Raw genomic sequence first — 27,300 nt, forward strand, 5'->3', positions numbered from 1 at the left:
TCAACACTAACAACATACACCAACGACACTACTGATGCTGGCTGAGATAAATGGAACAGTGGAATGTTGGGGGAGTCCACTTGAAGGGAAGTAACCCAGGCGCACGAACAATCATATGGCACTGCGGAGAGACTTTTTTGAACACCCTGTACAAAGGTTTACATATTGTTTTTATTTAAACAGCAAAATACAATCTGAGGAAAAAAGGGCACGATGAAGGAATTATCCAAATGGGACAGAAATCGATAGATGTGATGTACATGTACAGACAAACACACGATTACGATTTCAGAAAATTTTATGATTTATTCAAGAGAAAGAGCTTCAAAAACTGAGAAAGTCAATACTGCACTGGCACATCTTTGGCCCTTACGAAAGCAGCTATTCTGCTTGGCAGTGATTGATAGACTTGCTGTATGTCGTTCCTGAGGGATACTGTGCCAAATTCTGTCCAAGTGGCATGTTAGATAGTCAAAATCCTGTGCCGGTTGGAGGGACCTGTCCATATTGCTCCAAATGATCTCAATTGGGGAGAGCGGCCTTGTTGGTCAAGGTATGGTTTGGCAGTTTCTAGAATAAGTTAAAGATACAGATTACTTCGACCAACACATTTCTTGTTCTTCATACTAGGCATTTTGTAGAATTACACCCCTTTCCCCTCAGGTGGATTTATGTCATTTAATAAGACCTGGAGGATTTGTATGTGAGATTGATTGTACTGAATTTGTGGCACTATCTTTCAGTGTTGTATCTCACATAAACAGGACTGGGAAAAAAGAATCCTGAGACCACAGATTTCTCAGAAGTCACCTTATTAATTGACATAAATTCAGTTGATGAGAGGTTATAGTTATCCGAAACAAATGTGTAGTGGGCAAAACAAGAAATGCGACTGCTTACAGTAATTTGTACTTTCAATTTATAATCATATGGAGGCCACAGCATACCGTATTTACTCGAATCTAAGCCGCACTTTTTTTCCGGTTTTTGTATTCCAAAAAACCGCCTGCGGCTTAGAATCGAGTGCAAAGTAAGCGGAAGTTCTGAAAAATGTTGGTAGGTGCCGCCACAATTAACTTCTGCCGTTGAACATATGTAGCGCTACACAGGCACGCTTTGCAGGCACAAAGATAAATACTGGTGCCAAAACCTCTGCATCAGTAAATAAATTTTAAAAAAAGTGTAAGAAGAGCTTTTTTCTCCGCCCCGAGTTTCGACCATTGCATTTTGATACATTATCCAACGAAGTAAATACAAATTCCGTGTTGTTCATCTTCGAATGTAGCAGCATTTCAATGTACTACGAAAATCCGACTGGCAAGACTATTCGGGATGTTTGTCAATATGGCCAACTCTACGTTCTGAATTTTTTCCTACCTGTGAGAAGAGATGGTTGCTAATAGGAACTGTTATGAATTGCAAATCACATGCAGTATTCTCTTTAACATAAGAATAATACGAATATAAACATTTTGCCATGTATTCTTTCGTGTTTGCTGCTATCTCATTTAAATCCTGTCTGCCTAATAACCTACGAAACTAGTGTGAGACAGCAGCAAATGCTGAAGAATATACATATTATGTCATGTTTATATTCGTATTATTCTTATGCCTACTTGTGATACAATCAGAAATGAAGCACGGCAATTGACTAGATTTTTAAATCTAAGATGACTCTAATTTCTGTGCAGAATGTAATGTACAAAAGAGACGTGTGCAAAGATTTTCAAAAGCAAGCGCGCACAAAAGCAAGCCATGCCGCGAGCGGCGACAGGTCGTAAACACTTATTATTAGAATGCGACAAACAAAGCATGACACAGTACAATAATGCATTTTCAGCCAAGAGTGACCTAAACACCTATAACAAAGAGAACGGCACTTATCAGATCAAAGAAAAATAAGCGACCGATTCAAACCAGACGAAGCACGCCTGACACATAGCAATGGCTACCTGGTAAAGCTTAACTGCTAAGCTTACGACTCGAACCAAACTACTGTAGCTGTATCGTCATTTATTCTACCTAAATTGTGTCTCATATTACAATAGACCAACTTTGTTTCGATTTGGAGGTGCGGCCTAAAACTTTTCTCCCCCCCCCCCCCCCCCCCCCTTGAATTTCGAGTCTCAAATTTCAGGTGTGGTTTAGATTTGGGAAAATTTTTTTCCCTTGATTTCGAGTCTCATTTTTCAGGTGCGGCTTAGATTCAAGTAAATACGGTAGCCTTATCATATTTGCTTTCTAGAATTAAAAAAAAAAAAAAAAAAAATGGAAAAAAAGAAGGAATCAGAATACAGGTTGTTACACACTCACACTTCAGTCTCACTATCATCGCTCCCAGTAGCGAGTGCATCCGAAGAGATTTCCAAGCCCCCCGGGTCAATCCGGAGCGACGGGTCAGGCGACAGCGACACGTTCTGAGGAACGAGGCTAAGGTCGCCAATTGTCAATGACTCGTTGCCCACCTCAGATGCCTCACCGTCTTCCGAGTCTGAAGAGTTCTCCGATACTTCGGCTACATCCTCCAACTTGGGCGCTTTTATGAACTCGTTGTTCTCATACCTGTGGACAACAGTGGCATCACACAACAAAGGCATGCAGTACACGCCAAAAATTTGGCAATTAGATGACAAATATGAAACATAATCTGGTAAACATGGAGCTAATTCGTACAGGGTGAGCTATAGAGGAAATGTGAATAGTAGCATGTCAATCTACGTGGTCACTCTCAAAAAAATTATGTTATCCTAGTGGTACCCATTTTCTTGCATTTTCAACACTGCTGGAAGTTAGTCATATCTAGGGCAAACAGGTATTGGTCAATCAAACCCACCTCTTCTTTAACAACAGCTTTCTACTCTGTTAAGCTTTGGGGTTTGTTGTATAGGAACACTTAGCAAATACCCAAGCAGCGCACAAGTTTGGTGGCATTTGTGGCCACAGCATATGACTGAAATAAGAAATGAGGTGACCAGCAACTGAACAGGACACATTCACTGTGATGAGATGTCACACCGCCATGCTGAAAATACAAACTCCTTGCGTTTCTCTGTCCTCTACAGAATTCTGACAAGGAGAATGTATTCAGCATGCATGCAAAATGTTTGGACTCTATTGTCACAATTATGCCGGCATCCTCGAGAAAATAAGGCCCAAGTAAACTGACAGCAGCTAGGGCACACCACACCTGGCACACCTGGGGAGTGGTGATGTGTTTCAAGTACTCCGCAAAGCTGTTCAGGGGCCCAAAAACAGTAGTTCTGTCTGTTAAATAACCCAAACATGCATCTGATTGGTTATCTACACTATTAAACAGCAAACTCACTTCATGGTGTATGGCCCCAGTTTCAGGTTGCTTATCTAATGGATTCCAGGGTCAGCAAAAATTTGATTTCCCGTATTCTACGTAATTATAACCCAAATTTAGAACTTTAAATGGTGTTACATTCCACTCATTAAGAGCTATATTCTTATATTAAAAAGTTTAAGAGGAAGACACATATTACAGTAAGAAACTCTGTGTGTGTGTGTGTGTGTGTGTGTGTGTGTGTGTGTGTGTGTGTGTGTCTTGAGGTACTGTGACTCAAGGTGCGAAAACTATCCACTATATTCATTCAGTATTTGAGAATAACTTCCAATGAAGTTTAACATGTTTTCAAACCTTTATGAAACTTTTTTTGGCTGACCCCCCCCTCCCCCCCAAAAAAATTGACTATAGGATAAAATTTCAACATTTATTACATTTTCAATTTTGAGACAGTAAAACTTCTGCATGAGGCATAACATTGTAATTTATTATGAACTCTATTCATACCACACTTTGTAGACAGTATGCACAATACCACTGAAAGTACCTGCAAAATTACATCACTGTATGACTCTTAGTTCACAAGATATGACCTCACAAGTATTGAGATGTGTATTGCTTCTGTCCACAGAATTCAAAGAAAAATGTTTTCCTTTCAAGCAACATACACAATACCCATTGCAAAACAAACAAAATAAACTGCATTGCACATGAGAACCAATACAGTTAAAGGAAACATTAGCTTCTAAGGACACTTTTTTCTTTTTTGAAAAAGTATAAAATGAAAGTGTCAGCAATTTTTTTTTCCACACTCTATGCAAATGGCAAGAGGAACAAGAGGAACTAATTTGCAGAATGCCTGTGATAGGGAAAGCAAAATGATATTTGTTACTGTTGTATAACAACAGTCTTTACAGAAGACTACCACTCAAATAAACATACAAGTCACTAATGGTTGGTTGGTTGTTTTGGGGAAGGAGACCAGACAGCGAGGTCATCGGTCTCATCGGATTAGGGAAGGACGGGGAAGGAAGTCGGCCGTGCCCTTTGATAGGAACCATCCCGGCATTTGTCTGGAGCGATTTAGGCAGATTGGCCGGACGCGGGATTGAACCGTCGTCCTCCCGAATGCGAGTCCAGTGTCTAACCACTGCGCCACCTCATTAATGATTAAGGAACACAGGCTCAAAGATTACAAAAATCATAACAGTATCAGCTCGTACATGTCTCACAATTCATTTTCCAATACTACTGCAATTTCAGTTACAAATCATCGAGTGGCATACTGGAATATCAAAGGTGCACATCATATGAACTGTATTAACTACGAAATAGATTTTCAAAACTGAGTGCACGAGACTCTGTTTTTGCATTCTACATCCCCATCTGCTGTAGTCTGCACACCACTGTGAGATGCATGGCAGAGGATATTTCAGATTTCAGATTTATCCCATTCCACTCACTTGTGGAGTGCAGGAGGAATGACTCCATAAATGCCTCTGTCCGTGTGTTGTGTTTAGTCTCGTCTTGTCTTATTGCACCTGTAGCATTAACTGTATGGGGCTGTAGTATATTCCGAGATTCACCACTTAGTACTGTTTGCAAGTAGGCTTCACAGGATAGTTTGTCTTCAGGCATCGGCCAGTTCTTGTTTTTCACTATTCCTGTGAGACACTTCCACTGGTCAAACGAAACTGTGATGATAATGTTTGGTTTTTGGAGCGCTCAACTGCACAGTTATCAGTGCCCGTACAAATTCCCAATCTTTACTCAATCCAATCTAGTCACTTTCATGAATGATGATGAAATGATGAGGATAACACAAACACTCCTTCTTTGTAAACTGCAACACTCCCTGTCAGAGCTATTTGCTCTGCGTCCTGCACACGTTAGCAATATTCCAGGAACGGTCACACAAGTGTTTTGTAAACTGTTCCTTTGCAGACTGACTACATTTCCCTTGTATTCTACCAATGAATCGCTATCTGCCACCTGATTTACTTACGAATGTGCCTATTTTATCATTCCATTTCATACTCCTACAAATTACACCTAATATAGTTGCAAAGGTGACCACTTCCAACTGTGACTCACTGATATTGCAGTCATGGGTTATTACATTTCATGAAGTGCACAAATTTGCATTTCTATTCATCAAAGGAAACTGCCACTCTTTGCACCACTTTAAAACCTTATTTAGATATGACTGAATACTCGTGAAGATTTTTTCACACAGTACTGCATTACATGTAACTACTCGCTTTCGTAGCGTGATTAGCCCATTAGCTTGCGAAGGCAGGGAATGGACCAGATCCAGTCCAAATTCACACGGTGGACTGGTTCACTGGCTGGCCTGCATATGGTCTTTAGGGAGGTTCCCATAATTACTTAGGCAAATTATGGGCTGGTCCAAAACTACCATCCCAAAGAGTACAATACAAAAACGGCTGAATATGATAACACACAGAACAAAGATTACACAATTCATGCTCAGATGGCACATAAGACTTCTCTTGCTCAGGTTACCTGGAGGACTGTGGCATCAGAAGGGCATCTGGCTATAGGATTAAATATTGAAATAAAAATTCACCAAATCCTGAAAATGCAGACTCCATAATAGATGGGACAAACACTAGAAGGAGGAGGAGGAAGAAGAAGAAGAAGAAGAAGACTGTGGTGTAGCTAACTGCACTGTCTGCAAAACGTTTTTGGTGGCCAGTAATACACACTCCTGGAAATGGAAAAAAGAACACATTGACACCGGTGTGTCAGACCCACCATACTTGCTCCGGACACTGCGAGAGGGCTGTACAAGCAATGATCACACGCACGGCACAGCGGACACACCAGGAACCGCAGTGTTGGCCGTCGAATGGCTTTCTCTTAAAGAGAAAGTGGTTCCCATACAAAACAGCACAGAGCACAAATTGCGAGATGTCTGCCATTTTGAAGTATAAGGCAGGCACATAGTTTCTACTTTGTGCTGTTTTACACAGAGATTTCTTCTGTCTTCAAGAGAGAATAGTAAAATTGGCATAAGTATTCGGCAGTCTGAAGGTAAACTTGTACACAAAACTGTGGGCTTTACAGGCCACCTTGGATAAAATAAATTATGATTTTCCTTCGTGTCATATACAGGGTCTAGTAACAACCAGTAGCCCCATTCTTTCAGGAATTAAACTCTCACTTATAAAACAGCTTCAAACATCCCATTACTTTACAAATAGTTAATGTGTTAGACATTTGACGTTAAGCATATAAGTGGGGAAACATTTAGCAAATGTTTCAAATTATACTTAGTTTTTTGGAAGTCGCTAGGTGCTCTCAAATAAAATACAGTTTCAAACTGTAATATAGTCAATACTGTTTACAGTGTTTAATGCCCCTCATGTTGTCACCAGTGGAGAGTGAAATGAGATGTCACGAAGACAATAGATTTGATAAATTGATTACTTTATTCCGGCCCCCGGCCATAATACATCAGGAAAAACTTAGTGAGGCATCCAGCCACCTCTCATGCTGACGCCCAACATTGCTCACAGTGCAAGGAGTGGGGCCGAGTGTGGCGCCACTCGAATGCCACTGTCAGCAAAATCTCTGGCCACGACCGCGATGACAGTGCGGCAGCACAGCTGACAATGGCCGTGAACTTCCTCCGGCGAGCGGTCAGCTCCCTCGTTACAGGTTGCCCTGTCTCATGCTCAAACAGCAGACCTGAAATGCATTCTGGGATGTCTCCCCGGGTGTCGCAGGATTGTAGTGTAGGCTGTGATACTGAGACGATAATCATTTAGTACAAGAACTGCTGAGTCTTATATGCTCGAGACTATGTTCATTTAGGGCATAAGGCACGTACTCTAATCACTTCCGTGGTGGCAAATGAGGAAATAAACACTTCCGTGGTGGCAAATGAGAAAATAAACACTTCCTTGGTGGCAAATGAGGAAACGCTTCCGTTCTTCTGTTAGCATATTGCAGTGTTGGCTGTCCTTATACCATGCCAAACTGGATCTGCTTCGCAACACCAGTCGGCCATGTTTTGCTTTGCAATGCATAACACTCTCGCACATCTGTGGCTGGCTCTGTTGCAACTCACTTCCGCTCTGGCATATTATTTGACCAAATATGGTCAATATGCTACAACGGCAACATCACTTTTAACGACCTATTGGTTATAACAGCTGAATCTACTAGTCTTGTCTAAATCCTATGAAAATGATATACTGTAAGCTCTCAATCTGCTTTGCAGATTATCTGCTTTGGTGATTAAGTTGCTGAAAATTTTCCTTTTACCTGGAAGTGGACGTCGGTGGAACGCCGGTGTCATATTACGACATGACTGTAGTACACAATGTGTTGCTCAAGCACGTCAAGTGCCAAATTATATTGTTGCGATCGATACTTTAGTCATTCTCCCCCCCCCCCCTCTTCTTTTAGGGCTGAACATGGTCTGATGAGCAAAAACATTTTGCACTGACAATACAGCTGAAACTGGAAATAATACACAAACTCTAAGAATGCAGTATTGATTCGCGGAATCCGGCACTGATTTACTACATGTATGAACCGATAATCAGTGATATTTGGAAAAATAAAGACAAAATAATTCAATTTTCTAACAGATCTGACTCATCTATAGGTTTGCCAAAGTGGAAGACTATGAAAACGTCAATGTATGCAGAACTGGATAAAGCTGTGTTGGAATGGTTTCAGCAGAAAAGAGCAGAGGGCACACAAGAATCTGGATCAATATGTGCCAAATAGGCTCAGTTTTTCTTCGAAACCTTGGGGATTGAAGGAGATTTTAATGTATCTTCCGGCTGGCTAACAAGATTTCAACAGCATTACAGTATACGTGAAAGTGTCTTCCAAGGAGAAAGGTTAAGAGCAGATAATAAAGCTCCTTCTGAATTTTGTAGATTTCCAGGAATTTATTGCACCAGAAAATTTAGAGCTAGAGCCAATAAACAACACAGACGAAACTGGGCCATTTTGGAAATGTCTAACGACAAAGACAGAGTGTAGTGCACACGGTTATAAACTGTGTACTGTAAGGGCAAGATAACTCGGTTGTGTTGTGCTAAGGTTACAGGATCATACTCGTATAAAGTTGAGTGTGTTGAAATAGTTAAAGCTAAAAAATGACATTGTTTCAGAGCAAAAGAAATGCACAATTTACCTGTCCATTATTTTCACCAGAAAGGAGCCTGGACGGACCACACAATATTTCAGACATGGCTCCATAACTGCTTTGTGCCATGGAGCATTTAACACTGGAGGGTCTACCTGCAAGGACACTGCGCTACTGGACAGTGCAGCAGTGCATCTGAATGAAGAGGAAATCTGCTACGAAAGCTTACTGATGAGATCAGCAATCTTCAAACATTCTGGAAACAATTGACTGTGCTAGATGCAATTTATGAAGTGTGTGGTGTCACCGCCAGACACCACACTTGCTAGGTGGTAGCCTTTAAATTGGCCGCAGTCCGCTAGTATACGTCGGACCCGCGTCTCGCCACTGTCAGTGATTGCAGACCGAGCGCCGCCACACGGCAGGTCTACAGAGACTTCCTAGCACTCGCCCCAGTCAAACAGCCGACTTTGCTAGCGATGGTTCACTGACAAATTACGCTCTCAATTGCCGAGACCATAGTTAGCATAGCCTTCAGCTACATCATTTGCTACGACCTAGCAAGACGCCATTATCATTTGCTATTTATCTTGTGATGCATGTACCGTCAGACCGATGTTCACCAATTATGGATTAAAGTTAAGTATTCCAGAAGCTATGTACTATTTTTGCTACTATAAATACCTTGTCCTGTTCCCAGACCTCACGCCAGCATGCGTGAGCTTAAACGCGTGCCTCTCGGCTTCCCGTCCTAGTGGATTGGCTGTCTTGCCAGTCCACAACAGTTGGCGACGAGCCCAAATCGCGTTCCTACCTATATTGCCCTGATTTACTTGTGTAATGGCTTCGCCACAATCTCCAGATGTACTGTCCAAATTTTATCGCCTGCAGAATCAGCAGACGCAGGCCTTACTGGATGCCCTTGGATAGCTCATCCAGGGTCAACGTGCAATGCAAAACGATGCGGCAGCCGCCGCTCCACCACTACCGCAACCACAACACGCTGTTGCACCAACTTTTCGTCCTTTTGATGCGGTACTGGAAAGCTGGACGGAATGGTCACGCCAATTTGGATTCCATCTCGCCGCCTACAGAATTCAAGGTAATGAGCGGCAGCCTTATCTCCTTTCATCCGTCGGCGTCCACACGTACCGTGTGATAGTCAAATTATTTCCTCGACGCGACGTAGCATGACTGTCCTACGACTAAATTTTGTCTGCATTAGATGCATATTTCAAAGAATCAGTCAATGTAGTTGCCAAACGGTATACGTTCTTTCGTACAAAACGTACGGCCGGTCATACTAATAGGGAGTGGGTTGCAACCTTGCAAGGCCTTACTAGGGATTGTGCTTTTGAGTGTCAATGTGGACTCCCTTATTCAGATACTATGGTGCATGATGCAATTGCACAGAACGTTTCTGATGTTCGTATACGGGAACGGATTTTGAAACTAGTCAATCCCTCCCTTCAACAAGTGATGGACATATTGGATCGACAGGACACACTTGACTTTGCTCAGAAATAATTTCAAATTTCACCGGCCGTGTGTCACGTTAACCAGCCCGACGGGCGCGCTGCATTGAACAGTAAACAGCGCTCGCGCCCGTCCGAGCAGCTGCCGCCAAGCTCTCCGCCACATGTGCCGCGCAAGCAAGCAGATGCAGTGAAAACATGCCCGCAGTGTGCTACTAGACATTCGCGTGAGATTTGCCCGTCACGCCAAGCTATTTGCTTTTTCTGTAATAAAAAAGGACATGTTCAAAGTGTTTGCCAGAAAAAGCTCAGAACAGACACTCACAACCATTCTAGGCCTTTTGCTTCGCGCCAGAATCGAACCAAGAATACTCAGGCTCGTGAACCTTCGCCCGTGGAAATTCATGCAGTTCATTCCACTCCGCCCAGTGCCACTCTCTCTAACAGTGACCGTGTTCGTCCCACAAATAGTGTGCGTCAACATCGACGGAAATCCCGTCATGTCACAAGTGATTTTGTACCAGTGTCAGTTAACGTTGCACGTGACAGTCGCTCTTGTCGTCAACAGGACAATAAACTTTTTGTAGCTTTGAACATTAACGGCAAAGTGATACCGTTCCAGCTCGATACCGGAGCTGCAGTTTCACTGATCAATCACGACACGTACAAACAGCTGGGCACACCTCCGTTGTGTGCCACAAATGTCAAGTTAAATAGTTATTCAGGACAAGCTATCTCTGTGTTAGGACAGTGCAGCCTTCTTGCAACATACAAGGGACAAACAAAACTTGTGTCATTGTACGTCCTTCGTTCTTCTTCTGCAGTGAAATTGTTTGGTTTCGATTTATTTCAGTTGTTTAACTTGTCTATAGTCAATCAGGTCCTATCAGTGAACCAGACTGGGCCTTCAGACAGTGGTTCTCGTCTATGTGAAGAGTTTGCAGACATTTTTGCACCGGGCCTTGGTTGCGCTAAGAACTATAAAGCACATTTGGAACTGAAAGTAAACGCGCAACCGAAATTTTTCAGAGCGCGCAATGTTCCCCACGCATTGTGTGATGAGGTCGCAAAAACATTACACGATTTGGAATCACAAGGTGTGATTGAACGTGTGCAAGCTTCTCTCTGGGCATCACCCTTAGTAATTTTGCCAAAACCTTCCGGAAAATTGAGACTGTGTGGACTTCAAAGCTACCGTGAATCCACAACTAGTGATTGCAACTTTTCCTTTACCCCCGCCTGGAAGATCTTTTTGACAAACTGTGCCCAGGTAAATATTTTTCGAAGTTGGACCTAGCAGATACGTACTTGCAAATACCGGTGGACGAAGAATCCCAGCGCATTTTGGTGGTTAACACGCATCTTGGTTTGTATCGATTCAAAAGACTGCCATTCGGGTGTGCATCCGCCCCTGCATTGTTTCAGCAATATCTGCAAACTGTTTGTGTGTCGGTCCCTACTGCAGCAAACTATCTGGACGATATTGTGATCTCCGGAAAGACAGAAGAAGAACATTTAGCCAATCTCAGAACATTATTTCAGGTCTTGCGACAAAATGGTCTTCGCTTGTGGAAAGACAAATGTGTGTTTTTTGCTCGTGACTTACACTACCTGCCCAAGGCATACATCCCAGTCCCGAGCACCTCCGTGCCATACAAGACTTGCCTTCGCCGCAGAATTTGAAGCAGCTACAGAATGTGCTGGGAAAAATCAATTATTATCATCGCTATGTGCGCCACGCAGCTTCCATTTCAGCTCCGCTTCATCACTTACGCCGTAAAGGTGTTCCGTTCGTCTGGACGACAGAATGCGCCTTTCGCCAGTTGAAATCGGCGTTGCTTTCCAATACTTGCCTTACGCCATTCGATCCATAGAAACCCCTTTTGTTGATGGTGGATGCATCGGATTTCGGGATCGGTGCTGTGCTTGCGCACAAAGATGGATCGAATGATCGCCCTATTGCCTTTGCGTCCAAATTGCTCTCGTCTGCGCAAAGAAATTATTCACAGATCGAGAAAGAAGCATTGGCTCTCGTATTTGGTGTTACTAAATTTCATGATTTCTTGTATGGTCGTCACTTTACCATCATCACAGACCACAAACCTTTGACATCGCTTTTTCATCCGAACAAGCCTGTACCTCCACGAACAGCGCAGAAATTCATTCGCTGGTCTATTTTCCTCTCGCAGTACCGCTACGATATCTTGTATCGGTCCCCTGCTAAGAACGGAAACGCCGATGCGTTGTCCCGTTTGCCTGTTGCTGAGGACAGAGCATTCGATTCCTCCGAACTTGCTTGTATGTTCATTGATGCGGAAACCGATGACGTGGTCGAATCGTTTCCGATTGATTTTCGTCGTGTAGCTACAGCCACAGCTGCTGACCCTGTCCTTGCTACCATTCTGCGTTTTGTTGCTACGCAATGGCCTTTGTCGAAGTCGCGGATCGAGGATCCGTTGGTTCGCCGATTTTTTGCTCACAAGGAGAGACTTTTTGTATGACGTGGTGTTTTGCTGTTGCATTCAGATAATGATCAGCCCAGCGTCGTGGTACCACGTTCGTTACAGTCCTCTGTCTTACAGCTTCTCCCCAAGGACGTTGGGGTATAGTGCGAACGAAACAACTTGCTCGTCAGCACTGTACTTGGTTCGGAATCGATGCTGCGATTACGAATATGTGCTCTTCTTGCATGGTGATTACGAATATGTGCTCTTCTTGCATGGCGTGTGCCGAACAACAATCCGCACCACTGCGGAAATTCTTTGCATGGCCAAAAGCCACTTCCCCTTGGCAACGCTTGCACATCGATTTTGCTGGTCCATTCTGGAATGCTCGATGGTTGGTTGTGGTAGATTCATTCAGTAATTTTCCTTATGTTGTCCAGATGTCTTCCATGATGTCATCTGCCACCATCCAAGCATTATCTGCTATCTTTTGCATTGAAGGTCTTCCACAGACTATTGTTTCCGACAATGGCCCACAATTCATGTCCGCAGAATTTCAGTCATTCTGCAAGGCCAATGGTATTCAACATCTGACGTCCGCGCCGTTTTCGCCACAGTCAAACGGTGCCGCTGAACGATTGGTCCGGTCTTTCAAGTCCCAGATGTTGAAGTTGAAAGAGTCGCATTCTCGGGAGGACGCGTTATTGCTCTTTTTGTCCTCTTATCGCTCTCAGCCCCGAGATGGTCGCTCGCCGGCTGAGTTGCTCCACGGTCGTCCTCATCGAACCTTGATGTCTTTGCTACATCCGCCGCATCAGGTTCCTGTGCAGCGGCAGACACCTGCTGTTGCTCCGGGCAACGTTGTCTACTATCGTAACCATCAAGGATCACAGCGTTGGCTCGAAGGGGCATTCTTCGCTGCCTCGGCCGTGCTATGTATTTGGTGTTGGGGGCCTCTGGTGAGGTGCGTCGGCATCTCAATCAGCTGCGCCTCTGTCTGTCTGCGTCACGGGTTCTGCCGCTCCCCGTCTGCTTTCAGCGACGGTGCCGTCCGGTCGGCGCCCTGGGGACCCATCTACTGGCTCGCCTCAGCCCCAGGTGTTACCGACGCTGCCTTCCATTTTGCCCCATGGCGACACACCGCCGCCGCCGCCTGTTCTCCCGCCGGCGACGCCCGCAGTGGACGCGTCGCTGCAACCGCCGGGCACCTCCCTGGGTCACGCGCTGCCGATCGCTTCCCGTGACCAGCTGTCCTCCACCATGGAACTCTTTCCCGCTCCGGACCATAGGACGTCTTTGCCCGTCGGGTGCCCCGACCCGATGGAGGTCGACCCTTCGGCCCCTCCTGTCTCTCTACGGGCGCATACACCGCATGTTGGCATGCACTCTGGAGTAGGTTTTCAGGCGTTTCCTAGCTCCCCTCGGACCGAATGGCAGAGTGCGGGTGGCACAGCCTCGCCTGTTGTTAGGCTCCCCACCTCGTCGCATACGTCAACATGGGGTCCTCCCCACGGCGGGCTGAAGCCTTATAACACAACCGCACGCCGATTTGCGGGGGAGGAATGTGGTGTCACCGCCAGACACCACACTTGCTAGGTGGTAGCCTCTAAATCGGCCGCGGTCCGCTAGTATACGTCGGACCCGCGTGTCGCCACTGTCAGTGATTGCAGACCGAGCACCGCCACACGGCAGGTCTAGAGAGACTTCCTAGCACTTGCCCCAGTTGTACAGCCGACTTTGCTAGCGATGGTTCACTGACAAATTACGCTCTCAATTGCCGAGACGATAGTTAGCATAGCCTTCAGCTACGTCATTTGCTACGACCTAGCAAGGCGCCATTATCATTTGCTATTTATCTTGTGATGCATGCACCGTCAGACCGATGTTCACCAATTATGGATTAAAGTTAAGTATTCCAGAAGCTACGCACTATTCTTGCTACTATAAATACCTTGTCCTGTTCCCAGACCTCACGCCAGCCTGCGTGAGCTTAAACGCGTGCCTCTCGGCTTCCCGTCCTAGTGGATTGGCTGTCTTGCCAGTCCACAACAAAGTGTTTCAGACAAAGCAATCAACCAGGATTGAACAATCAACCACGACCAAATTTTTGTTTGCCTTTCCTTTTCATACCCGTTATTAACATATTAATGAATAGAATGCATTAAACATTATTTCTATTTATTCTGCAGTGTAAGATAAGTAAAAACTGAAAATAGGAAAGATAAAATAGTGTCCACCATTGGACTCAAAGCCAAAACCCAAACCCTTGATTTATTATATCACACTCTTCCCATATGCCACACAAAGGTTACAAGTTGTACTACCATACATGCCTCATCCGTTACCTCAGCTGTGTCAGAAATGCTATTTTCATTTAAGTGCCCAGCCATATGGAGTTCCCATTTCTTTCCCTTTTATTTCTTGCCAAGCCTTGCATATAACATAAATTTGAACAAAATCAATGATGACGAGTAAGTGCGGTTCCCCTGTGCGCTAAAGGCTACTTGTGTGTGGTGCACTCAGGCAGCCCACTCAAATAAAATACTTTTAACTTCTCTTTTCTCCACAATGACTGAGGTTGGCTTTCCTTCCACCTATAAAAACAGTTACGATATGTTACCTACATTTAGTATACAGCAATGTGCAGCTAAAATGAACCAAACGTAAAGCAGCCAGCAACCGCAGTTTTCACTGCAAACCCTTCAAATTTCATGCTACAGAGTACTTGGATATTAAGTATTACAGTAACTATGATCCATAATGAAAGAATAGACACTTCATCATCAAGTTATGACATGAAACTACAAGACATAGAAGAAAGCAGTTTTATGCGCCAATTATTTTCTTCAAGATCAAATGACAGGTATGTACAGTAGCCAAGAAGACAAGCAAATGTGAAAGACATAGTTTTTATTTTTTTAAAAGCAAAGGAGAACCTCTACAGGAGTTTATGTAGCTTCGTTTACAGTGTTTTCTACAGTTTAATGAGGTTCTACTATTCACAGCAAGAAATGAAAAAACTCATTTTTCTCACGTACTGCTATCAGCCACTTTGGGGAATCGCTCATTGCTCTCCTGTCTAGTCTTTTCTCTTACTACCACTCATTACAAGTTTTTAACTATTACAGTACGTCAAACAAATGTTCACATGTCAATATGCTAACAGCTAACATATCAATTAAGAAAACAAACAAAATGTATCAATTTGCTTTTGGCTTTAAACACAGCTGTTTACACAGTTTCGATGTGGCAGACTTCATGGATGCACCCTAAATTTTGTTGCATGAATTTCACTCGAGTTTCTATCCTGTATACTTTATTCTGTGATCTAGGTCTGTCACTAGAAACCACAGCAGCAATTCACTGTCTGAAAAGAGCTAGAAAAGGCTGAGAGTGTTGGTCAGAGACAAGGGCATCATCAGGAGTGTCCTACACATACAAATGATTTGAAAGGTGCGGTGAGCAGCAATCTGTGGCTGTTTCCAGATGATACTGTGGTGTACGGGAAGGTATCACTGTCGAGGGACTGCAGGGGGGATATGAGATGACTTACACTCCACTCACCAAAACAAGAGACGGCCCGAATACACACAAAGGTGAGAGACCATAGTGGTGCTATGGGGGAGGTGAACAACACAACAGGTGTTCGTCATTGTGACCACGCCTGTTGCAGGTGTAAGCTCATTAGTGTGTGTTGACACAAAACGGTGATTTTAGAATCTGATTGTAATATTCATCTTTTAAGATGTTCGAAAAACCAGTTGTTGATTATTAACATAAGTACCTGTGTGATCACACACAGCATTCACTGTTTCTGTGCCCATCCAATAGCAGCACATACAGGTAAGCCATTACTTCATCCACAGGAGAGTGAGCGAGGTCAACATGTCAGCTTTGAGTCCACTCAGGAAGTGACCAGAAAAGAAATAATTAAGTTATTCAGAGAAACACGTCGTTCTTAGCTTGTATAAACTGGAGCTATTGCACGCAAAGTAGTCAATGACTGATATAGTTCTGAGAACAGCTGCATCTACAGGCGTTGGTCGTTCTTCACTGTATTGTGTGGTGAGTGAGTACTGGGCTATGCACTCTCTGAACTCTCCTAAGAAAGAAAAACCATGACAGAAGCTTTCAGAAAGCGTTGATAACTTTCAACAGAAATACGCTCATTCAATGAATTTATTTCACATCTAAAAATATTACTTCTGAAGATGGTATGTTGTTGAAAGAACTATTACATATCATTAAAAAGCACAGAGTAGTGATCAATGAACATGTAATGGGTAAAAAGGCTAAGAATGAAGGGAAAGCTGTTCTTCAGATTCCTCCACACCACTGCGAATTGAATGATAACGAATTAGTTACGCCCATAATCAAAGGCTATGTTGCAGAAAAGAAAAAAAAAACATACAAAATATAATACAGGCTTTCTCACAAGCTACACACATTTCACTGTCATGTCAGTCTGGTGGCCAAGTGCATAGCGTGCAAGGATGCAAGGATTTCCGACACAGCTAGGTACCATGTGAAAACTGAATGCTTTCACTGGAACAGGTACTGGTCAGTCACATAAAAGTATTTTGCTTCATCCCAGCTCTCGAGAATCGGCTATAGAGCAAATTTCTAGTAGATACAATGAATGACAGCTTGATCTAAATGTATTAGTAGTGTGCTGCTAGATGCAGTCACGTCACTTGAATACGAGGGTTGGAACTTTAGTAGTGGCAATTATTTATTTACAGCTCGTACAAAATAGATACGTGATTCAAAGTTTTGCTGACCTTCAAAATTGTCACCAGCATTGTGTATAACCCGTTGCCAGCGATGTGGAAGTCATAGGATACTCTTAGCAGTGCCAGCTGTGTTGACAGTTCGAGTGGTGCAGTTTAATGCCTGACAAATTTGTAGCAGTTCTGAAGCGAATGCTGTGAAATGTTTCCTTCAGTTTAGAAATAGAGTTGAACTCACGAGGGCTTAAGTCAAGGGAATGCAGTAGGTGGTATAGCACTTAGCAGCCCCATCAGCCAAATAAATCAGTAAAAGCTTGCACTGTACGTACCTGAGGTTTGTCCTGCATATAAGCTGGTCATAGGTTGTGTTCCAAAAATGAACAGCATAGAGACAGAAGTGATAACACTCTCTGCAGGACCTGACCATAATTTTGCAGGACAATACTCAACCACGTACAGTGCAAGCTGTTACTGATTTGTTTGACTGATGGGGCTGCTGAGTGCTATACCACCTACTACACTCCCCTCACTTAAGCCCTCGTGAGTTCAATTCGATTTCTAAACTGAAGGAATCACTTCACGGCATTCGCTTCAGAACTGCTACAAATTCGTTGGGCATTAGACCGCACCACTCGAACTGTCAACACAACTGGTACTGCTTAGAGCATCCTACGACTTCCACATTGCTGACAACGGGTTATACATAATTCTGGTGACTACTTTGAAGGTCAGTAAAACTTTGGAACACGTGTCTATTTTGTATGAGCTGTAAATAAATAGTTGCCACTATTAGAGTTCCAACCCTCGTATCTAGGTGTAATGTTGCAAAGCAGTATGAAATGGAACAAACTCATAAGGACTGCAGTAGGGAAGGTAACTAGCAGATTTCGGTTTACTGGGAGAATTTTAAGAAAGTGTAGCTATCTATAAAGGAGACCACAAATAGGACATTAGCGCAATCCATTCTTGAGTACTGCTCAAGTATTTGGGATCCCCTCCAGGTTGAATTAAAGGAAGACATCAAAGCAATTTGCAGGTGGGCTGCTAAACTTGTTACTGGTAGGTCAATCCAAGAGCGAGTATTATGGACATACTTCCCGAATTCAAATGAGAATCCCTGAAGGGATTTTCACGAAACACTATCGAGGAAATTCAGAGAATCGGCATTTGAGGCTGACTGCAGAATGATTTTACTGCCACCAACATACATTTGGCATAAAGACCATGAAGGTAGAAGAAATTAGGGCTCATGCAGAGGCACATAGACAGTTGTTTTTCCCTCGCTCTCTAAGCAACTGGAACAAGAAAGGAAATGGCTAGTAATGGTACACGGTACACTACCCTGTGCAAGTGGATTGTGGAGTAAGAGTGTAGACGTGGAAGCAGCCAAGAGCCAAGCTCCCGCAGGAAATTTGATTACTGTTTTGTGATATAAAAGTACCACTGCTGATTCATTCCACTCCTTAAGGTCAAACAGAACATAGTGACAGATACTATGAAATCTGAAACCCAAAATCAAAATGAAGAGCAGAGGCAAATTTTTCAAATATGTCATTTAGCTTTACGATAATGACCACCCTCATACTGCTGAGAAAGGAACAAACTACACCTTCTGGAGCGCCCAGCATACAGCCCCGGCCTAGCTCCAAGTGAGTGTCACCATTCCAGTCTGACAAAGGAGCAACTGCATGAATCCGAGCTTCAGTCAGATGACGAGATTGTGGTGCAAAGTTTCTGCTGGGTCAGCATTCAGAAGCTCGTCAGATGGAATGAGACGTAATGGAACAGACCGAGATTTGCCACTCTAACACCACCACACACACAACCAATACACTTCAGGATACATAATTTCTTTACATAAACATATATGCACGATCATGATGTAGTCACCACTATTTAAGGCAAGTAACATATTACTTGTTTTTTTTTTTATAACGAAATCTTACATACTGTAGTATTAACTGTTAAAAATATTCATCTTACAAAATTTGACATAAGGAAGTTCTGCCTTTAATGAAACAATTTGTTTAAAAGATGTCTTTGTTCTCTGCTAAACTGAATGTTACATGTGAAATTATTTATATTCATCTGTTTTTATGTGAATTTACATATATTATTAATTGTAATAACACCTAAAATTTACTGCACTGTCAAGATGATATATAAATGACTGTGGCTGTGACCACACAGGCAGACTCAGTTTAATTGGAACAATACTGCACAAATGCTGAAAGGGCACTTAGAAAAACATCATCAAATTGTTAATGAATGACTTTTCATATTGTGCGTTTCGGGATACCCCTTCATCAGTATCAGATACACCAAGTTGTACAGATGACCAGAACTTTTATGTTACATACATAGCTGCCAGAGGCATTTGTGCAGTACTGTTCCAATTATATAATCTGATCACACTTTTCCTGTACAGCTTCTAGTCACATCACCTGTCTCACTTTTGTTGTGTCTCAGTTTTTGTCTCTCTCAATTGTCATATTTTGTATTGCATTGTGATGTCAAAGACTGTATGTAGATTTATCAGCAAAATGGAACCCACGACTGTAAAAAATTCTGAATTCATCAGTTACACTGGGAAGGAATAAATTAGAGGGTATATACCACCACTGGGCCTGCTTATTCAGCATGGAAGATAAGTATTTTTGTTTTGATGGTATCCAATTAATTTGGGGTGTGTAGTGATGTGTATTGGGTTCATGTACTGTGAAATCACCTGCCAAATGGCACTAAAATTTATATTTTTGCAAAAGTCTGTTAATTATAAGATAAAAAAATGGATATTTATGTTAGAGTGCTCACAGAGGACAAGGGAGATTAAGTAGAGAAATTATGTTACTGGCAAGGTTGTTTTTCGAAATAACAACTACTTTCTAGAGAATAGTATTTATTAATTTTGACTTGCCCTCTTATACGCGCAAGGATCGAGAGAAGTTCTGTTTCCAAGTTACAGACGTTTATTGTACAATACACAAGTTACAGAAGCTGTTCAAAACAAGTCACTTGCTGCATTTAATGAACGATTTACACACAACCCCTGACACAAAGTGCTCACCATTTTCCCAAAGCACAAACTTCAGATTTTTTTGAGACACAATTCTGAGACATTAATAACAAACCAGTAAATGAAAGATGAAAAGAGGTAAGCATTCCAAACAGCTCGGGGCTCAGTAGATGGACTACCATGAGTGGAGTCCGCATTTACCACCGTTCCAAAATAAGATAACTCCAGTGGCCCAGGATCACACATCAACCTGTCTCTGCCAGTGAGGGAAGGAACCATCATAAATATGGGGAAAGAATTCAGAGTTTTCACGAAACCAACACCATTAAAGCTGTACAGTTGTCAGACCCAATGGCATCTTATCCGACACGCAGCATCTGACTGACACAGACGTCTTTTGTGCAGTGAAGCTTCCTCCACCATATCCAGGTGCCACTTTCTTGCAAACTGCAATTCCCATTGTGACACCTCATATTCTCAACATTGTCCTTGTTACAGATGATGTACAATTCAGTGTCTAGAGTATATGTTCAATTAAACTTTCACAAACGTTCAATTATTTATGCTCTATGACCTATATAAACTACCATCTATGTTCAGTGAGGCAAGATCTATAAAACTTATCAATAACAAATAATCTGTGCTGTACGACTGATAATTGTCATCTATGAGCTCCATAATATGACTTTGTTGTGGTCTTCAGTCCAAAGACTGATTTGATGCAGCTCTCCATGCCACTCTATCCTGTGCAAGCCTCTTCATCTGCGAATAACTGCAGCAACCTCCATTCTTCTGAATCTGCTTACTGTATTCATCTCCTGATCTCCCTCTACAATTTTCACCCCACACACTTCCTTCCAATACCACATTGGTGATCCCTCGATGGCTCAGAATGTGTTCCATCAACCGATCCCTTCTTTTGGTCAAGTTGTGCCACAAATTTCTTGTTTCCCCAATTCTATTCAGTACATCCTCATTAGTTACATAATCGGCCCATCTAATCTTCAGCGTGGTTCTGTAGTACCACATTTCAAAAGCTTCTATTCTCTTTTTATCTAAACTGTTTATTGCCCACGCTTCAGTCCCATACATGTCTACCTTCTAGACAGACACCATCAGGAAAGACTTCCTAACACTCAAATCTATACTCGCTGTTAACACATGTCTCTTCTTAAGAAATGCTTTTCTTGTTATTCCCTACTTCCCCCCATGAACCATGGACCTTGCCGTTGGAGGGGAAGGAAGCTTGCGTGCCTCAGCGATACAGATAGCCGTACCGTAGGTGCAACCACAACGGAGGGCTATCTGTTGAGAGGCCAGACAAACGTGTGGTTCCTGAAGAGGGGCAGCAGCCTTTTCAGTAGTTGCAGGGGGAACAGTCTGGATGATTGACTGATCTGGCCTTGTTACACTAACCAAAACGGCCTTGCTGTGCTGGTACTCCGAACGGCTGAAAGCAAGGGGAAACTACAGCCGTAATTTTTCCCGAGGGTATGCAGCATTACTGTATGGTGAAATGATGATGGCGTCCTCTTGGGTAAAATATTCCGGAGGTAAAATAGTCCCCCATTCGGATCTCCGGGCGGAGACTAATCAAGAGGACTTCGTTACCAGAAGAAAGAAAACTAGCATTCTACGGATTGGAGCATGGAATGTCAGATCCCTTAATCGGGCAGGTAGGTTAGAAAATTTAAAAAGGGAAATGGATAGGTTAAAGTTAGATATAGTGGGAATTAGTGAAGTTGGGTGGCAGGAGGTGAATACAGGGTTATAAATACAAAATCAAATAGGGGTAATGCAGGAGTAGGTTTAATAATGAATAAAAAAATTAGAATGCGGGTAAGCTACTACAAACACCATAGTGAACGCATTATTATGGCCAAGATAGACACGAAGCCCATGCCTGCTACAGTAGTACAATTTTATATGCCAACTAGCTCTGCAGATGATGCAAGAAATTGATGAAATGTATGATGAGATAAAAGAAATTATTCAAGTAGTGAAGGGAGACGAAAATTTAATAGTCATGGGTGACTGGAATTCAAGAGTAGGAAATGGGAGAGAAGGAAACATAGTAGGTGAATAGGGATTGGGGGTAAGAAATGAAAGAGGAAGCCGTCTGGTAGAATTTTGTACAGGGCATAACTTAACCATAGCTAACACTTGGTTCAAGAATCATGAGAGAAGGTTGTATACATGGAAGAACCCTGGAGATACTAGAAGGTATCAGATAGATTATATAATGGGAAGACAGAGATCTAGGAACCATGTTTTAAATTATAAGACATTTCCAGGGGCAGATGTGAACTCTGACCACAATCTATTGGTTATGAACTATAGATTAAAACTGAAGAAACTGCAAAAAGGTGGAATGGGACCTGGATAAACTGACTAAACCAGAGGTTGTACAGAGTTTCAGGGAGAGCATAAGAGAACAATTGACAGGAATGGGGGAAAGAAATACAGTAGAAGAAGAATGGGTAGCTCTGAGGGATGAAGTAGTGAAGGCAGCAGAGGATCAAGTAGGTAAAAAGACAAGGGCTAGTAGAAACCCTTGGGTAACAGAAGAAATATTGAATTTAATTGATGAAAGGAGAAAATATAAAAATGCAGTAAATGAAGCAGGCAAAAAGGAATACAAACGTCTCAAAAATGAGATCGACAGGTAGTGCAAAATGGATGAGCAAGGATGGATAGAGAACAAATGTAAGGATGTAGAGGCTTATCTCACAAGGGCTAGATAGATACTGCCTACAGGAAAATTAAAGAGACCTTTGGAGAAAAGAGAGCCACTTGTATGAATATCAAGAGCTCAGATGGAAACCCAGTTCTAAACAAAGAAGGGTAAGCAGAAAGGTGGAAGGAGTATATAGAGAGTCTATATAAGGGCGATGTACTTGAGGACAATATTATGGAAACGGAAGAGGATGTAGATGAAGATGAAATGCGAGATACGATACTGTGTGAAGAGTTTTACAGAGCACTGAAAGACCTGAGTCGAAACAAGGCCCCGGGAGTAGACAACATTCCATTAGAACTACTGACGGCCTTGGGAGAGCCACTCCTGACAAAACTCTTCCTTCTGGTGAGCAAGATATATGAGACAGGTTACATACCCTCAGACTTAAAGAAGAATATAATAATTCCAATCATAAAGAAAGCAGGTGTTGACAGATGTGAAAATTACCGAACTATCAGTTTAATAAACACAGCTGCAAAATACTAACGTGAATTCTTTACAGACGAATGGAAAAACTGGTAAAAGCTGACCTTGGGGAAGATCAGTTTGGATTCCGAAGAAATGTTGAAACACGTGAGGCAATACTGACCTTACGACTTATCTTAGAAGAAAGATTAAGGAAAGGCAAACCTACATTTCTAGCGTTTGTAGACTTAGAGAAAGCTTCTGACAATGTTGACTGGAATACTCTCTTTCAAATTCTGAAGGTGGCAGGGGTAAAATACAGGGAGCGAAAGGCTATTTACATTTGACCAGAAAGCAGATGGCAGTTATAAGTGTCGAGGGACACGAAAGGGAAGCAGTGGTTGGGAAGGGAGTGAGACGGGGTTGTAGGCTCTCCCCGATGCTATTCAATCTGTATATTGAACAAGCAGTAAAGGAAACAAAAGAAAAATTCGGAGTAGGTATTAAAATCCAGGGAGAAGAAATAAAAACTTTGAGGTTCGCCGATGACATTGTAAATCTGTCAGAGACAGCAAAGGACTTGGAAGAGCAGTTGAACGGAATGGACAGTGTCTTGAAAGGAGGGTATAAGATGAACATCAACAAAAGCAAAATGAGGATAATGGAATATAGTCGAATTAAGTCGGGTGATGCTGCGGGAATTAGATTAGGAAATGAGACACTTAAAGTAGAAAAGGAGTTTTGCTATTTGGGGAGCAAAATAACTGATGATGGTCGAAGTAGAGAGGATATAAAATGTAGACTGGCAATGGCAAGGAAAGCATTTCTGAAGAAGAGAAATTTGTTAACGTCGAGTATAGATTTAAGTGTCAGGAAGTTGTTTCTGAAAGTATTTGTATGGAGTGTAGATGTATGGAAGTGAAACATGGATGATAAATAGTTTGGACAAGAAGAGAATAGAAGCTTTTGAAATGTGGTGCTACAGAAGAATGCTGAAGATTAGATGGGTAGATCACGTAACTAATGAGGAGGTATTGAATAGGATTGGGGAGAAGAGGAGTTTGTGGCACAACTTGACAAGAAGAAGGGACCGGTTGGTAGGACATGTTCTGAGGCATCAAGGGATCACAAATTTAGCATTGGAGTGCAGCGTGGAGGGTAAAAATCGTAGAGGAAGAACAGGAGATCAATACACGAAGCAGATTCAGAAGGATGTAGGCTGCAGTAGGTACTGGGAGATGAAGAAGCTTGCACAGGATAGAGTAGCATGGAGAGCTGCATCAAACCAGTCTCAGGACTGAAGACCACAACAACAACAACAACAACTTCAAACATCATCAGTTATTTTGCTGCTCAAATAGCAAAGCTCATGTACTACATGAAGAATCTCATATCCTAATCTGAGTACCTTAGCACCACTTTATTTAATTTAACGACATTCTATTATCCTTGTTTTGTGTTTGTGTTCACCTTACATCCCACTTTCAAGACACTGTCCATTCCAATCAACTGCTCTTCCAAATCCTTTGCTGTCTCTGACAGAATTACAATGCCATCAACAAACCCCCGAGTTTATACTTCATCTCCATGAACTTAAATTCGTGTTCCAAACTTTTATTTGGTTTCCTTACTGCTCGTTCAACGTACATATTGAACAACATTGAAGATCGGCTACAACCCTGTCTCACTCTTCTCAACCACTACTTCTCTTTCATGGCCCTCAACTCTTGTAAGTACAAGTTATAAATAATCTTTCGCTTCCTGAATTTTACCCCTGCTGCCTTCCGAATTTCAAAGAGAATATTCCAGTCAACACTGTCGAAAGCTTTCTCTAAGTCTACAAATGCTATAAATGTATGTTTGCCTTTCCTTAATATATCTTCTTAGATAAATCATAGGGTCAGTAGTGCCTCGCATGTTCCGACATTTCTCTGGAATCTGAACTGATCTTCCCTGAGGTCTATCAGTTTTTCCAATCCTCTTTAAAGAATTCGTGTTAGTATTTTGCAACCATGACTAATTAAACTGATAATTTAGTAATTTTCACTCCTGTCAGCAACTGCTTTCTTTGGAATGGGAATTACTACATTCTTATTGAAGTCTGCTGATATTTCCCTCGTCTCATATGTCTTGCACACCACATGGAAGAGTTTTGTCATTGCTGGCTCTCCCAAGGCTGTCTGCTCCTGGGGCCTTGTTTTGATTTACATCTTTTAGAGCTTTTTCAAATTCTTCTCGTGGCATCATACCTCCCCTCTCATCTTCTCAACATCCACTTCCCTTTTTATAATACTGCTTTCAAGGTCATCTCCCTTGTACAGACCTCTATACAATCCATCCACTTTTCAGCTTTTCCTTCTTTGCTTAGGACTGGTTTACCATCTAAACTCTTGATATTGCTACAGCTGCTTCTCTTTTTCCCAAAGACCTCCTAATTTTCCTGTAGGCTGTATTTGTCTTTCCCCTACTGAAATATGATTCTAAATCCTTAAATTTCTCCTCTAACCATTCCTACTTAGCAGTTTTGCTCTTCCTGTAAACTTAATCTTTTAAACGTTTGTATTCCCTTTTGCCTGCTTCATTTGCCGCACTTTTAAATTTTCCCCTTTCAACAATTAAATTCAATATCTTTTGTTATCCAAGGGTTTCTGCTGGGTCTTGTCATTTTATCTACATGACCCTCTGGTGGCTATACTACTCCATCTCTTAAAGCTTCACTTTCATCTTCTGTTCTAGTCAACTTTTGCCCAATGCTCCCTATGAATCTCTCAACAACCTCTGGTTCTTTCAACTTTTCCAGGGCCCATAATCAATAAATTTTGGTTGAGTCCACCTCTGCCCTGGAAATGTATTAGAATTTAACACTTGGTTCCTAAATCTCTGTCTAACCATTATATAACCAATCTGAAACCTTCCAGTGTCTCCAGGTCTCTTCCATGTCTACAATCTCCTTTTATGATTATTAAACAAAGTGTTAAGAGATGATTACACTGTGCTCTGTGCAAAATTCTACCTGCCAGCTTCCTCTTTCATTCCTTCCTCCCACCCCCCATTCACCTATTTCTCCTACTTTTCCTTTTCCAACGATTGGATTACAGTCTCCCCAATAAAAATTTTCATCTGCTTTAACTATCTGAATAAGTTCTTTTATCTCATCATTCATTTCTGCAATCTCTCCATCATCTGCGGAGCTAGTTCGCATGTAAACTTTTACTATTGTGGTAGAGTTGCCTTCATGTCTATCTTGGCTACGATAATGTGCCCATGCTCACTATGCTGTTCACAGTAGCTTACCCACCACATTCCTATTTTCTTATTTATTATCAAACCCACTTCTCCATTACCCATATACCCATATTTGATTTATTATTTACAAACCTGTATTCACATGACCAGAAGTCCTGTTCTTCCTGCCTCCAAACTTCACTAGTTCTCTTCTCACCATACCTAATTTCAACCTCCCAGTTTCCTTTTCAAATTTTCTAACCCACCTACCCGATTAAGGCAGCTAACATTCCAAGCTCTGATCCAAAGAACGCCAGTTTTGTTTTCCTGATGAAGGCATCCTCTTGAGTAGTCCCCGCCCACCCGGAGATCCAAATGGAGGACTCTTTCACCTCTGGAATATTTCACCCAAGACAATGCCATCATCATATAACCATATGGTAGAGCTGCATGTCCTTGGGAAAAATTACGGCTGTAGTTTACTCTTGCTTTCATTCACAGTATCAGCATAGCAGCAAGGCCATTTTGGCTGATGCTACAAGGCCAGATCAATCATCCAGACTCTTGATCCTGAAACTACTGAAAAGGCTTCTGCTCCTCAGCAGGAACCACGTTTTTCTGCTATTTCAACAGATACCCCTCCATTATGGTTGTACCTATAGTGTGGCTGTCTGTATCGCTGAGGAACACAAGCCACCCCACCAAGGGTTCATGGGGTGGGTACAATCATTACAATACAAGATCTATCATCTATATTGTGCTATTATATATCATTCCAGTAGAATCAAGTGTAACTCCAGCTGACAAATGGTGACTGATCATTCAAG

General features: G+C 42.3%; 1 protein-coding gene across 1 annotated transcript in view; it reads right to left on the reverse strand.

Moving 5' to 3' along the window:
• LOC126426986 (uncharacterized) overlaps positions 1–27,300 on the reverse strand; it is a 104,060-nt gene that overhangs the window by 14,741 nt on the left and 62,019 nt on the right. Inside the window, exon 5 of the mRNA XM_050089143.1 lies at positions 2,314–2,562. Coding sequence (XP_049945100.1) covers positions 2,314–2,562 — 249 coding nt within the window. The remainder of the gene's footprint in view (positions 1–2,313; positions 2,563–27,300) is intronic.

Source organism: Schistocerca serialis, chromosome 11, assembly GCF_023864345.2.
Source record: "Schistocerca serialis cubense isolate TAMUIC-IGC-003099 chromosome 11, iqSchSeri2.2, whole genome shotgun sequence".
NCBI lineage: Eukaryota > Metazoa > Arthropoda > Insecta > Orthoptera > Acrididae > Schistocerca > Schistocerca serialis.